This window comes from Haliotis rubra, unplaced genomic scaffold, assembly GCF_003918875.1.
Source record: "Haliotis rubra isolate DU_JTF1 unplaced genomic scaffold, ASM391887v1 Scf167, whole genome shotgun sequence".
NCBI classification, from domain to species: Eukaryota; Metazoa; Mollusca; class Gastropoda; order Lepetellida; family Haliotidae; genus Haliotis; species Haliotis rubra.
In genome coordinates this window covers 1,688,600-1,704,595 of record NW_025765636.1, presented here as the reverse complement: position 1 = coordinate 1,704,595, position 15,996 = coordinate 1,688,600, and the positions used below count along the sequence as shown (strand labels likewise).

Genomic DNA, 15,996 nt, shown 5'->3' with positions numbered 1-15,996 from the left:
CAAGAGAATCTACGGTCTAGTTACAGAACAATGAGTCTCTCAAGACGCTTCCTTCCCCCCAGTGAATCAGTATGAGATTACACTGCTCAAATATTTGTATCCAAATTATATTTGTTTACAGATAAGATCAAACACATACTTCCATACCTATTCACATAACCTCAATACTATACTTTATGGCAACTCCCAACAATCCCGAAATATTGGCATCTGCTTATATAAAATAGACAAAACTGATCATTAATCAGTTTATACATCTTAGTATTCGCCACCGACACACCCTCCTCCTTATCCACTGTACAGTGTACACGTTATGGTATCTAAAGTTTAATGTCATTTTCAATTGAATGTATTACTTGAGCAGTAATTATATTCATTACCTATGTGGGAAAACAATAACCAACTCGTGACAAGGAATAACAGATCCCTATCTTTCCCGAGTTATATTAATTATGTAATTCTCGAACCTTGTCTTTCCCGAGATATATATATATATATATATTACGGAATTCTCGAGCCTTGCCGAGGGAATTATATCATTAATATAACGAGGGAAAGATAATTTGACATTCCCCGTCACTCGTTAATTATTGTCTAATTATCTTACGACTTGTATACCGATCTAGTCCCTTCGCGTTCACATACACGGACAAACAATGGGATATTGTTCCATACCCTGTGTCTGAATAGATAATGAAACATTGTCGTAAAAATTGTTGTAAACAGGTGACCTATATTCAAGACACGTATAAAAATAAAACTGAATTTGTAACATGCAGGATATAAGCACTGTCTGCTGCTTTTCATAATACAAGATACTCAGCAGAGATTGATGTGATGATCCGGTGTAATATTTAAGTGCTAATTCTTTTTCGAAAAAACATGGAAACTGACAAACGAGATACAAACTTCTGTTCTTTGTCTCTCACTGTGTGTGCGTGTGTGTGTGTGTGCGTGTGCGTGCGTGCGTGTGCGTGTGTGCTCGCGCTTTGTGTTTTTGGTTATTTATTTCTTTAGAAATAGAACGGGACATGGGGCAAGCAGAGCAAATTCAGCCCTAATATCTTGGAGAAAGATCGTACATTAGCCAATTTAATTATGCCAATTTACGGGTTTTCAATGTTTTTAATTTGCACCATGGGTGTCCGAGGACGTACATCTAAGTAGTTACAGGATAAACAAGAAGCCCTGGATTGCGATCCCACAACTTCAACTATCAAGCAAATGTGACACTTACCTAATGTTTAAAAACAATATCCATACCGAATTCTATCTATCATGTTTAAATGTTAAAAAGTACCGAGTAAGCTTAGCACCATTCCGATGCTTATCTCATGAACTTTTAATTGAGAAAGGTAGATATGTAAATACGAATAGAAAAAATAGAACTTGTCAGTTATGTAATTCAAATGCAATTGGAGATGAGTATCATTTTCTTCTTGTATGCCCTTACTACAGTAATCTTCGAAGAAAATATATAAGAGAAACACATTATGTCCATCCAAACAGGCTTAAGTTTTCACTACTGATAACAGTTCAAACACTACAGAAATCGAAAACCTGTCCATGTATATTTTCAACGCATTTGTACATAGAAAGCGTATTGTTCCTTGAACCCGTATAAAGCAATGAGTTTTTAGTTTTACGCAGCTTTTAGCAATATTCCAGCAATATCGCGGCGGGGGACTACAGAAATGGGCTTCACATGTGGGGAATCGAACCCAGGTCTTCGGCGTGACGAGCGAACGCTAACAACATGTAATGTAAATAGACATCACTGCTGCCGTCGACAGATGTACTCCTCTGTACTGGTTTAAAGTATACATAATAGCATTTTTCTTGCTATATTGCAGGCAGTCTATAAATAATCAAGTCTGGACCAGACAATCCAGTGATCGCACATGTAGTCCATTTAAAAATGGGTAGTCGCAAAGAAAACTCTTTTATTATTTTATAATCAGCTTTACTTACAAAGCTAAAAACGAATATGTACACAATTAAATGCACAAGGTTTCGAACCGATACCAGTCATCATAATCTGTGAAATGTAAAACAGATATACGGGAAGTAATAATGTTTGGGAACTAGTCCTGCACATGTTCCATAGAATTACTAAAGTTTGTCTAATTGTAAATAAAACTGTGTCGTAATTTAAATGTTTTCTGTTGTTCTATATCTAATGATCCTGCTTGAGTCTCTGGATAAGTCCTTAACTTTGACTTTGTAGTATTGTATAGAAATTCGATTAGTGAAACCCAAAAGCACGGATAGTGCAACTAAGAAGCTTTATGAGAACGAGATGGGATTCGAACCCACACGCATAAAGTACTGGCACTCTCAAGGGACGCAGCCCTGCATACATTGTTTGTGTAGCAATCGACATTCATCATTGTTAAGCTAATACTTCCATACCAATCAGTCTAATTCATCTCGTAAATTTCAAATTATGTTTTATGCTCGTAATCATGAAACAATTAATTGTTCCCATGCATCGTTGTTTGTAGACTAACGCTTAGGCTCTGAATATGTACTCACAAAATATTTCATGTGTTCCCTTATTCGTTTCTATAAGTATGTATAAGTAACAAATACATGCACACCCATTTAAATTGAAAAGGAGACCCAGTGAGATGAACCTGAGGGAATCTTGACTTCATTTAGTGCTTTAGCATTGCAGAGAGGGCTAGGCAGTAAGAGACAACCATGATGTTTAGGTACTGTGAGATAAACTACATTGTTCGGTGTCTTTTCCAATACCAGCACAGAATGTAGGTCCTACAAGTAGGACAATGTATAGTATATCAATGTGCCATGACGAGATAATTGCGTCATTCTAGAAAAATACATACAATGATCTACCATTCCTCGATATTAACTGTCAATAAGTGTAAAAAGAACAGTATGCAGCATGGCATGAAAAGTCTACTGAGTCACTGCAACCATCTTGTTTACGACAAATGCGTACCCCGTTTAGCGCCTAACGACAAGATAATAATGTGGCATTTACGTGTAATTCATAACAAATGTGGTAATGGTCAGTGTTGACCACCTTGCGTATATAATGAGTGAGTGAGTGAATGAGTTTAGATTTACGCCGCTTTTAGCAATATTCCAGCAATATTACGGCGGGGGTCACCAGAAATGGGCTTAACACACTGTACCCACGTGGGGAATCGAACCCGGGTCTTCGGCGTGACGAGCGAACGCTTTAACCACCTGGCTACCCCACCGCCCCGCCCCGCGTATATAATGGGTTAGTGGGTAAACGGACAACACCTTGGTATATGTCTCCCGAACAACTTGACAATATTGATAACAACATGCAGTTTGACATATATAACATAATTAAACTGATATTCATGTACATGGATGTCAGTTCCTGAAGCTATCATGGGGAGTTGGGCTCCTTTCGTCGCGGAATGTCCAATGGGCGTATAAAGGATAAATATTGTACATCATGGTTTCCAATAGATTAAAGGGAGATAAAGCTAGGAAAATTGGCAGTCCCAGTAAGATTGATTCGTGTTGTTCTAATCGCCTCTTTAAAATTGCATGACGTAAACCTATGTAAAAGTAAAGTGTTATCCTGATTGCTCAGACACAATTTATCACCTTCACACATGGCACGAATTTCAACTTCTAGCTCCAAAACAGAAATTGGCATTAGACTGTAACATATTCTTCCAAACATGCAACAAGGTCTCAATCACCCGATACAGATGTTTGCGATAGAGAACAGGGTCAGAGATTTAGATGCTATCCGAGTACTTTTGTAGAAGCCAGAACACTGGATCCGGGAGAGATGATCACCACAAGAGGCCGTGAATGTCGCCATGCTGACGAAAACACATATGCAAGACGAACTTTGTAATTTATTCTAGTATATGAAATGTGCAGGACACTGTTCCATAGAGCTGAAACTGAGACAGAAAGGAATTCATCAGGAAATGAGGGTATGAAAAGTCCATATACTGAAATGGATACGCTTGCGTGATGTTATGACCAAAACTCACAGTCATTTTCACACTGTAGTAGAGCACTGACTATAACACCTGTGCACAACAAATTGCATAAAATTAAGGTTACTGAAAAAAAATTAAAAATAAACTGTTCGTAATTTGTGACTAGGGGGTGATGATGAATTTACGTGTGTGTGGGGCGTTTGTCACCCATTTTGTTCTGGGGAGGTAGGGGGTCATCAATTTTTGTACGCATGTACTAGAGGGGTCTGCAATTTGTACATATTTGTATTTATAAAAAATTATGCTTAAAAATTAGGAGTGGGGGGTTGGGGTGTCGTTGATTTAGATTTTGGATTTTGTGCACCTTGAGCACAATGATGTTACTCACTGTTTGCATGCTTTTGGACACCTGAAGTTTCACCTATCGCTTATGTTGTGTCAGTAAGGCATGTATTACACGAACATCACAAGCGAGTTCGCATGAAAACCTACCACTATTACTGGGCACATCCACTCAACCACAGCCTTATTTCTACCTACAGTCACATGCGTTGTCGAGCTAGAATTGAAACTGGTTTTACAATACCTCGTGAACAACATTCAGATCCGCAAGTATGATTTCTGTAAACAGGAAAAATAGCCACAATGTAGTTGCCATAAATCTCCAAACATGTTCAAAACTAATTGCATACACATAACTAGATACCAGGACCCAAATTATAAACATTGCTATGACACAATGGACAGCTAAACAAGGTAAACCAGATAATCAAAAGGGGAATGAAGCTGTTTCAGATTCAAAGGTCACATGAAATAATTATTTGGCAATCGTAACTAGAACTAAATACATAACAACGTTTACTAAAGAACCATATACCTAAAATTCAATTGTAAATCTTTTGCAAAACAAAAATGATGGTGTTATATAAAACGTTGGCTTATACCTCTATCATGTACAGAAATTGATTAATTCCAGGATGTAGAGCTGCAAAGTCAAACTGCGTACTCTCAAAGTTTGTCACTTTGGCTTGTTTTTGTGAGGACTGTGTACAACAGTGTCCCTTCTAGGATTCCATACGTGACAGCAGACTATGGGGATGAATGCATGCCAGAACGACGAATCTTGATAAGCTTTGTAGGTTTAGAAGAGGCGTTAATAAATCTGAATGTATACACCACATGTACCATCATAATGGCTAGGATCAGGAATTCAAAGTTGAAGTTTCCTTGCCTTGTAACATATTCAAAACCACACCCTCAGAGTCTTGCACCTAATTAGGTGAGAGACGTGCCAAGTAACACTTATCAGAGGGGTACACAAAGTCCGCAGTCTAGACTACCAGTTGTCCAACTTCCATTTTTTGAGCGGTCTAGGCGTCTGACTTTGTGTGCTGGCGATTAGGTGCCTGGCTCTGAGGGTGTGGTTTCGAATCCCGGATGGGACTCAACCCCCAAAAATACTAGAACCTGTACTTTACTGAGAAAGTGTAATCCCAAATATAACATATGTTACATTTGACCACTTTCTAAAATGGCATTGTGTATTTCTTTCCTTGCCTTGTTGTTTCACACACGATTTTGAAAATGCAGTAACACTGGAAACATCGGGGTAATGAAAGTCATGTGGATAGATCGAAATTCAGAGGAAAGTCAGAAAATGACTTACTTCTCCAGCACTGGAGCAAGAAAACCAAAGCTTGAGCTTATTTGACCTACAGTCACATGCAATGAAAGCAGACAATAATGCTATTTTTTACTTGGAAGTGAACTCTTCGATACGGTATCAGTATCGCAGAGGACACAAGAATCGTACATATGATATATAAAGCAACAGAAGTTATCAGACATCTTCTCTAATAACATGATCAAGAGAACCTGTCGGCTGAAAAACAGTGTTTTCATACACCTGCATATGTAACTCCTCATAGGCTGTGTCTTTTCTTTCTCTTGCGCTGTGGTCCATGCTCTCGTACATATTTGTGTTGTGTCCGTCATCTGTGAAACACCAAAACTCAGGATTTGTGAGCAAGAAATGTAAATCTAAACGTAGAAATATAAGCATTACAACATCGTTGTTCATCACTCTGAGGAACCGTTTATTTTCTCTGGGAGATTGTAATGTCCTAGAAATCATTTACATAGGTTCATTACGTACCCCACTGAGGTTTGAGCATGTTCATAATGTCAACAAATGAACTACGTATCATGTGAGACTACCACTGGAATATGAAATGACTCTATGACAATTGAAATGAAGGTGACATGTTGGAATACCAATATTTACGAGGTGTAAGCATGGCTACTTACCTGACTGGCGTGGAGCTGCACTACTGCAACAAAAGAAGAAATATTTATTGAAATATATGGATATTCATTATATATATATATAAAATCATTTTGGGCTGTAGTGTTTCATCACAGCACAAAGACGGGAGCTACTACTGCTTAATGGCTGTTTATAACGTTATAATTAATGTAAATGCGCATGACGTCACGATGGCTGTTGCATGACGTCACTGATCAATTATCAATCATTTTAGGTACACAATGGTGAGCATTGACTACCACAAACAAAGATATCAAATAGAATTACTCACTCTGTCGATTCAGGTGGCTCTGTCTTATCTGAAAATGCATTTAAAGGTTTCATAAAAAGAGATAACAACAAGGTTTTAAAATCTCGTCTGCGTATATTTTCGGCACTGCATAGGTAGACATACAGTGCATGGTAGATGTATGAATTGTTTCGAGGTTTAGTCCGCTTATTTGACCATTGATGACGTCTTGGACCCACCCTTCATTGTGTTGCGTCTTTTCCACCATAAGATGTACACTGCAGCTGCTACAAGAAGGGGAACCAGGCATATTGTCATCCCAACGCCAACACCAGCACTGAACGTTGGCCCTGAAAGTTCCACGGAAAATGGCATTGCATGTTATACTGTTATGTTCCTTTCTATTCGTCATCATCAATCAATAAGATTTGTACGCAAGTTATTGTGACAAGGTGTATGAAATGATCTACCAACTCTTACGAAAACGACAAATAATATGATTGTAACTCGGTGGTTATCAATATAATGAGAAAGTTATGCACGTCCATGTCAAAACATGGCATACCGTGTTTAATGAGTTATTAAAGGTACGCAATCAACATTACTGGTGTACTCTGTTATTGTGAAATTACATGTAATGTGATTGTGCATGCATTAATGGTCATGGTCATATACTGGGTGGGCGTGTAAACTGTGTCCTACGCTATGGACAACACATGTTTATCCGTCTCACGAGATTGTGATGGTGGACACAAACGAATGGTGGTACAAAAGGCAACTCCATATACACTGATGGTACAATACACGTAATCAGACACTGCAGACAGATGTGCGCTAATCTTCGTTTACGTCACTTTTTGCGGAGCGTTAGGAAACCTGTCGGACACGAAAGTACCTGTGAGTGTTTAATTAATGTCATTCCACAAATTGCGTTTCCAATAGCTAGAACGCATCGTAATCCTTATTGCACTTAGACAATTTCTCACTTTCACACACTGCACGAATTTCACCATGTACTTCTTGGCTAAAAATGGGCAACATATAACAGTGAAATCATTCTCAATCACCTGATATATCTTCTTTTTCAATACAGTGAACAAACAGGGTCTGAGATTTAGATGCTATCCGAGTACTTTTGTAGAAGCCAGAACACTGGATCCGGGAGAGATGATCATCACAAGAGACGGTGAATGTCGCCATACTGACGGCGACAACCGCACCATCGCTAGCACGTGATGTTGATGTCACATCCTCTGTAAGTGTCTGATTTCCTCTCGTCCAGATGATGGTGGACAGCGGTCTTGTTGGATTGGTCTCACACACAAGCGTGACGTCTTCATTCTCCGTCATAGCCATGGGGAGGTTCGTTGAGTTGATAATACTTATGTCCACCAGAGGTACTGTAAATGTGTAAAGACAAGATACTTTCATATGATAAATCAAATGATACGTTTTAAATAAATATATATGGTTTGTATAATTGGTAAGAATTATGAAATAAAGTAAATTAAAGACATAGGGAACATGTCCCAACTACATGAGTCATCTTCTTAAAATAGAATCCTTGGACAGCGCATTTCAAAGAATAACATATTCCGACAAATATACATAATACAATCACAATATATGTACACCAATCATAAATAAAGCTGTAAGGACTTTCCAGTATCTTAGCTTCACGAACTCTTGGTAAATAAAACACTCATGTTGCCACCTTGCACGTCGGATCCCATGGTATACATGCGGGGTAAACGGTACAAGTTTGCGGTTGAGGCGAAAAAGCAGTGGTTATCACCAGGAATAGAATGGTCACAGAAATACATGTACACCAAAAGTTACTGTATATCGTGACCCGTGGCGACGTTAGCACACGTGAGATGATACAGAGCACGTATTAGAACATCACCTCTATTTACAGTTTGTTTCATATGACACGTGCCACATTCGTGCATTTTCTGTTTATAGTCGACCCGTGAAGGTCCGGGTTAGAACTGTCCTTCAGTAACCCATGCTTGTCGTAAGAGGCGACTAACGGGATCGGGTGGTCAGGATCGCTGGGTTGAATGACACATGTCATCAGTTCCCAATTGTGTAGATCAATGCTCATGCTGTTGATCACTGGATTGTCTGGTCCAGACTCGATTATTTACAAACCGCCGCCATATAGCTGGAATATTGCTGAGTGTGGCGTAAAACTAATTTCTCTCACTTACTCACTGTTTATAGTCAATGTAAGTACACACATTTTTGAAAATAATCACCTAGTTAGTTACGAGGGGCTAAAATAATATTAATAATCCTAGAAAAAGAACTTTTAAAAACTAAGATGGAAAATGACTATTCTGGGTTTACGACAGAATTGACGGCAGAAAACTGACGAAAATCAAATGTCTTTATTTTTACCATCAACGTGAAGCAGAATCGTGTTCGTTCTCAGGATGGTTTCTTCGTAGGATCCAACACAATAAATTCTCTTCATATGGAACTCTCTTGTGACTTCCATTGTAAGACGACCTACAGTAACAGTAAGTCCTCCGTCTTCACGAGTTGATGAAGAGGCGCCAGTTGTTATAATGTCGTCGTCCTTCATCCACGTTATGTTGGATGGTGGTTTGGTCGGGTTTGTTTCACACACCAACAACATCGTGTCGCCTTCAGTCAGATTTAGGACATGAGTTGTGGAAGTCAACAAGTTGATCGTCTTCAGTGGCACTTTGGAAGAACATAACATGCTAACATTACTTTGACTTCACCTTGTATGGGAGTTTACGTTCGTCACAATGGTCAGTGAATTTGCCTACCTAAACTTTAAAGAGTCACTGATCTATCTGCAATGACAGAGGACTTTGAGACAATAGTAATTTCCAAATGTGCATACCACACGGTGCGTGTCAAGTAAGTTCTACAACCTAAGCAATCAGACAATTATGACAGTGGATGTCCGTCGGGAATGTCCCAGTCGGTTCCAGTGTGATTTTCATAAACTCTCGGACTAAATTTTAAAGAACCACCTCAGTTACGTGTACTATCTCAGCTGACTAGTGAGACTTTACACCAATGTGAAAAAATAGGTTACATGATCAGGTGAGGAACTATCACGAGTTCTATCAATCAGCTGCAGATTGATGTCTTAATTTGTACCTAAGTCGATATTAACGTATACATTCATTGAAAAAGGTTATTGCTTGAAATAGAAAATATTCATAGAACCTTTGTCAGTTGTCATTTACGATATTAGCATTCTATTTTATTCATTCGTTGCAGCAATGAACATTCCATTTCATTTACGTAATCGTTGGGAAGTTCTTTGATGCCAGGAAGATAAGTTGAACACTAAGTCGTTGCTTTCACAAGCTCTTAAATTTCAGTTTTATTTCAATTAAAACCAAATCTTTTCCTGTATTTGTCAGATAACGAGTTTGAAAGTGTTTAAAACGTAATTATAGATTAACTATACTAGGATTTCCGTTTTCTTCTAATTCTTACAATTTAGTCACTTGGAGATGAAGTTAATCCTCATAAGGCATGGAATTGTTAATATAATCTCATCTCCATAATAAACTAGTTGGATATATTTTCCAGCGAATTGAAATATCAAGAGTTCACAAAGAACACTGTATTTCATCTTTGTTAATCACAGTGTGGATACGTCCTTATACCAGAAATTGCCCTTATATGGCGAGGCATAGACCGCGAACAGTCGAAATTTCTTGGATATCATGCGGATATGCACAAAAAAAACGATAAGAAAAGTATAATACTTTTAGGATAACATCAAATCAAACAGATCACAAAAGATCGAGACATATCGAATTGTCGGAGATCAGTGATCCTTTAAGGCCAATAAAAGTTACAGAGTTTGCAAAAATCAGTTTCTCTCCATGTGATCGAATGAGTGAGTAAAATTAGTTTTACGCCACTTTTAGCAATATTAAGACGGGGAACACCAGAAGTGGGCTTCACCCATGGTGCCCATGTGGGAACTCAAACACGGGTCTTCAGCGTGTCGAGCAAACCCTTTACCCACTTGGCTACAACACTGCCTGTGTTATTTATGCAGCAAATGAGCTTTTATGCTACGTTTTACGTTCAAGTTATTTACATTGTTACAAAAGCCGCTGTATATTTGACTCTATCCTGCAAATAATGGAAATGTATAGCTTGGACGACCTATCAATGCATTAAACTTTTCAAATGTTTTTCGATACTTCATTGAACAGTGCACCAACACAAAATCGAGATCCGTGATTGATATGACACGTACCATTGACATCTAGGACCACCATGTTGCTCCTGAAATACGGAGGTTCGACTAAACATGTCCAGTTCGAATTCTGATGTGTGCGGTAATCGACGTCAAGAATTGTCATGGTGAATGGGCCGTGACGTGGACATGTGAAGTTGTAGATATCCGACGTGTTGAAGTAATATCTGCATTCTTCATCAATGTATGATCTCACTCTAAATAAAGATGTTCCGTTTTGTAACTGTGCGGTCCAGATGGCGTAACGATAAATTCCGTAATCACTACTGCAGGTGAAGGTAAATGGTTGCCCAGCAACTGCAGTAAGGGAGGACCCTGTCAGGTTTACTCGTCCTGTTGGAGAAGGTGTGAGATATGATTAACATCATCGATATAATGAAAACTACATGTAGCTATTGTTGATGTCAATCCGGCTAGGGCCCATGCAGGAAGCAAATGTAGTGTAAGTTTCCATGGTCCCTAGTATGGTGATCTACCTTCAGTTGTTGGCAATCTATAGCCTGTTTTTTATATATTACATTTATATCTACAGTTGACATGTTTTAGACTTCATTACTAGTTATATATTGAAATCCGTGATTTTACTGTCCTTCGTTGACAGGGTTTTATAATTTACCTTCATTTATAATGAAATTATAACTTGGTTTTAGTCAGGATATGGCTGAAATATTGCCGATTTGACTTAAAATCTCACTCACTATTGTTGGTGTTTGCTCCCATACACAACATTACACTGAGTTACACATCCGTACTTGTACAATTCCAGTTTTGTTTTGCCTCCAAGTTGTGTATGAGAAGGCTGAGCTCACATTGAAACGCCACTATCAAACCGTCATCTAACTGAGGAGGAGAATTATATGAAACATGAGGAGTATGAAATAGTTGTTACCTTCACATGCAACAGCAAGGGTCGCAAGAAGAAGAAGAAATATCCCTGTCATATTCTGAAGAGGAAATCGTATGCATCAAATACAGATTTGAGATTTTATCGCAAACATGTATTGTGGCTAAATTTGTGAAAACAAGCCTTTCGTCATGAGGTAATTTGGTGTGGTGGTGGTGAAATGGCGTTCAGGATTATTGCACAAATACAGCACGATGCATGTGATACAAAAACGCTGTTAAAACAGCAGTATTATAGCTTACTAGTGGATTGCTGATTATACCCTGTTTTGCAAAATAATGGACTGATCATGTGTCTGCTGGTTGGGTAGGTTGGGTGGGTGGGGCGTTCAAATCAGTATCTGCTGTGATCATCGTGTGCTGTTGTCACTGCTCTTCATCTCCTTGCAACAGACTCAATAAGTCTACGGATTCTGCCCTTATATCGGGTTCAGATCAGAAGATATGGAAGACATTGGCGTGGGAATTGTGAAGGAAGTCATCAGCGACACGAGCTGTGGTTGATGTAGTGCTGTCATGTTGACCCAACTTGACAGTCGCAAGAGATATGGTGGCTGATTGGGGCCATCGCTTTCTTGCCTTAAAATTCGGAGGCGAGAAAGCGATATCACGAGACGAGAAAGCGATAACACGAGACGAGAAAGCGATAGCACGAGACGAGAAAGCGATAACGCGAGACGAGAAAGCGATAACACGAGACGAGAAAGCGATAACACGAGACGAGAAAGCGATAGCACGAGACGAGGAAGCGATAACGCGAGACGAGAAAGCGATAACGCGAGACGAGAAAGCGATAGCACGAGACGAGAAAGCGATATAGTTGCGCGAGAAAGCGATAGAGCGAGAAAGCAATAGAGCAGGGGAAAGCGATACTACCCACAATTCAGTCCTGTCTGCGCATGATCGACTACAAACGGGAGCTCAGTCGCCATTCGTAATTTCTGAATAGTATTAAATGGTTTTCAGTAATGTTCTTGCCCATGAATGGCTTTGTATGACTTGACGTTTAGAGAATATCTAATACAGATGTAGACTTTTCTTTGGCATGCTATTTGCAAGTATGCAATAGTCATATCGTGAAATAACGGAAACGTTCATTTTGTGATGTGACTAAGGGAATTACATATTGTATGACATGACTGGATTCGAATTGTCTTAACCAACTTAATCACACCAACCAATTGAATTATGATATTGTGTGACAAATGTGTCGGAAGTGCCAGATGAAAGGGAGGGACCTATGACAAATAAGGCATTGTGACGAGTATCTGTTCATGGTGATTTCCACAATGAGTGGCCAGCACTAAGACAACCTAACACCGTACAATCAACCACATCCAAACCATCATCCTAAAATATAATCACTGCAATACCCTACCACATTAAGTGAGTGAGTTTGTGAATTGCGATCTATGTCGCCTAAGAGCACTACTCATGTTGTTGGGTTCATTGTTATACCACCATTGGAGGTCTATTGAGAATAAAAGTAAAGTAAAGGCTACAGCTGGACGTCGTCGCATAGGTTTTGATAAGCTGATTGGTGACACGTGTATCCAATTCACCTTTCGTAACATTTTCGTTTCCAGAGGAGGACTTGAAACTCGTTCAATATATGGAATTATCCACCTCTATTATCTTGTTTATAATTTGGTCAACTCATGTCAAAACGATTCAAATCGAATGAGAGCAATCGGTGACATTCACTGGGATGCAGACAAATAAACCCCCCCTACACATCTACAAAACATTTATCATGTTGTTCACACTGGAGTGAGTAGCTCCCGCCCTTCTCTACCCCCCACCAATCATGATAAACTAAACTCCTTACAATATAAACCCCAAACCACCCACCCCCCCAAAAAAGAGAGAAAAAAGAAGAAAAGACTAGTACCTACTACCTTGTAGTTTCTAGAAGAAACCAAATTACTCTAAACTACCAGACTGGGTCTGAAAACAAAATATCAAAACACCAAACAAAAAAGGCACCCTTAAATTCAGAATAAAGCCTTTAAAACATCTCTATCCAGCCACACAATACAGTGTCAACACGATTATCCAGACTAACTCACAATGTCAAGGCCACACAACGCACGTTTCACAACCAAAACATAAACACGGTACCCTGCCTCCCGAGCCCTACTTTTTAACATTTAACCCCTTTTCATCTATTTATATTAGTAGACACCTTATTAGCTTATCGGCAACAGTTTAACTGTTCTGCACAATATACAATATACTTTACACTACTTACTTATTTGAACTTATACGCAATCAACTTCCCAACCCTCTTACGTCCAATTTCTCAACTCCCTATCTAAACTAAATTATTTTCAATATACAGGTGTTTTATGATACAGTGCTTTATTCCACAAGTAATAATTTTATTACGTTTTTGTTAAACACACCTATCACGTCGGTCGATGACTTAATTAGCGCTAAATTGGTAGGGTGTATGGACAAATGGAAGCCAGGATTGTTAATCCCGGCATGAATAATGAGATAACAATGGTGGCAATGAACAAGTGAAATGACAATAAAGAAATGTAAGTCAGGAATTAATTCAGGCCTAATTAGTGATGTAACAATAAATTAAATGATTGTTATCCCTTTTACAGACTTTTTAAGAACACTCATTTATTTCAACGAAAACACACTCGGTTTCTGGAGTTATTGTTGGATTATTGTTTGGACAAGTTAAAGGATTAATTAAAAAAATGCCACAGAATTTGAAAGCATGTTCATTTTGTTTCTATACGACTAAAACAAATGGCGATAAAGCCTCCTGTTGGATTAAATCATACGCAGGCAAGACGTCATGTGCAGACGGGGCAGAATTATGGGAAATATCGCTTTCTCGCTTTCTCGCTCTCTCGCTCTTTCGTCCCGCGTTATCGCTTTCTCGTCTCGCGTTATCGCTTTCTCGTCTCGCGCTATCGCTTTTTCGTCTCGTGTTATCGCTTTCTCGTCTCGTGTTATCGCTTTCTCTTCTCGTGATATCGCTTTCTCGCCTCCGAATTTTAAGGCGAGAAAGCGATGGTCCTTAATCATCAACCACCATAGAGAGAGGGACGTTCAAAATTGTATTCAATGTTACCGATGTGCTGTCAGATTTGATACAATTACACAAACATATGCTTTCTAAGTATATACTGTCTCAGTTCGTGTACTGACATGAAAATAGAAATCACTTCTCATCTATAAATGTGTACTTCCAGAGCTGATATACTCACCTACACATGAATTTCCCCGGTAATGTGCACCAATAAACAGGTGGCACGAACTACTGATAGGACCAAGTATTATCACAGCTGATGTTCTCACTTGTACATGTGCTTCCACAGTTAATATACTCGCATACACTTACATGCACATGTACGTACGCAGTTCAAAAATTACCCTGAACTTCAGCTGATCTACACCCATAGACAAGCACTTCCCCAGATGATATGTTTTGCTGATGCACCTGTAAGTCCTCAACAGATGTACGCAAACGAGTACTTTCTCAGGACTCACACACCCTGGACCTATTCTCACACAAACAGCTGATAAGTAGAGATTTTATATACTTACATATACACATACTTTCCCAGCTCATGAATATGTACGTATACATCTGCTGCATATATCTGCTTCTAAAAGTGACCTGCTCACATACACATGTATGTACTCAGCTGATAAACAGACCAACAAAGGCTCTTCCCTAGCTAATAAAAACATATGAACAATATATTCACATACACCTCCTCAGCTGATATAAACACATAAACAGGCGATAACAACAGTTGACACGCCTACAGAGCATATTCTCACATAAATACCCACTTAAACCGATGACATGCAAACAATGACATGTACGTAAGGAGATTATATTCATAACATGTGACATGCGCACATTCATTTCACAGGCTGCTTGTTGGACTTACCTCGAGTATCAGATAGCCATTCTGCACACCCACACAAATAAACATCCACCAAAACAGCTGAAATACAAACACAAACATGTACTTACAGAGATGATATTTTCGATATACCCTTGTAAACAAGCACAAACCTACAGAAACATGCACCCCATCCGCTAGATCACGACGAGGTAACAAGAAAATAAACTGAAATCATGTGTCATGTGCATATGCACTCAACAAGCAGCATACTTGACTACCCTGGAGTATCAGATAACACCCTTGCCCCAAATACATTTTTATAGTAATTGATATGGCAAGGTGTAACGTCAAACATACGTACCCCATTCGAGCCTTCCTTGTTAACTTAACCGGGAAGACCGGTTGACCTAAGTATACGCTCTGGTTAAAGT

At 39.0% G+C, this 15,996-nt stretch overlaps 1 protein-coding gene across 3 annotated transcripts in view; it reads right to left on the bottom strand.

Moving 5' to 3' along the window:
• LOC124272202 overlaps positions 1 to 15,996 on the bottom strand; it is a 129,964-nt gene that overhangs the window by 38,377 nt on the left and 75,591 nt on the right. The window contains exons 3-9 of one of the 3 annotated variants that reach the window (XM_046707356.1): positions 10,782 to 11,114; positions 8,921 to 9,229; positions 7,585 to 7,917; positions 6,757 to 6,867; positions 6,560 to 6,587; positions 6,270 to 6,292; positions 5,437 to 5,957 (exon numbers count right to left, since the gene is read on the bottom strand). The exons of 1 other annotated variant lie outside the window; for it this stretch is intronic. In XM_046707356.1, the coding sequence (XP_046563312.1) occupies positions 5,803 to 5,957; positions 6,270 to 6,292; positions 6,560 to 6,587; positions 6,757 to 6,867; positions 7,585 to 7,917; positions 8,921 to 9,229; positions 10,782 to 11,114 (1,292 nt within the window). In that variant the 3' untranslated portion in view covers positions 5,437 to 5,802. Of the gene's footprint in view, positions 1 to 5,436; positions 5,958 to 6,269; positions 6,293 to 6,559; positions 6,588 to 6,756; positions 6,868 to 7,584; positions 7,918 to 8,920; positions 9,230 to 10,781; positions 11,115 to 15,693; positions 15,791 to 15,996 lie in introns of those variants that run through there. One more of the 3 variants, XM_046707351.1, reaches the window with a different exon arrangement.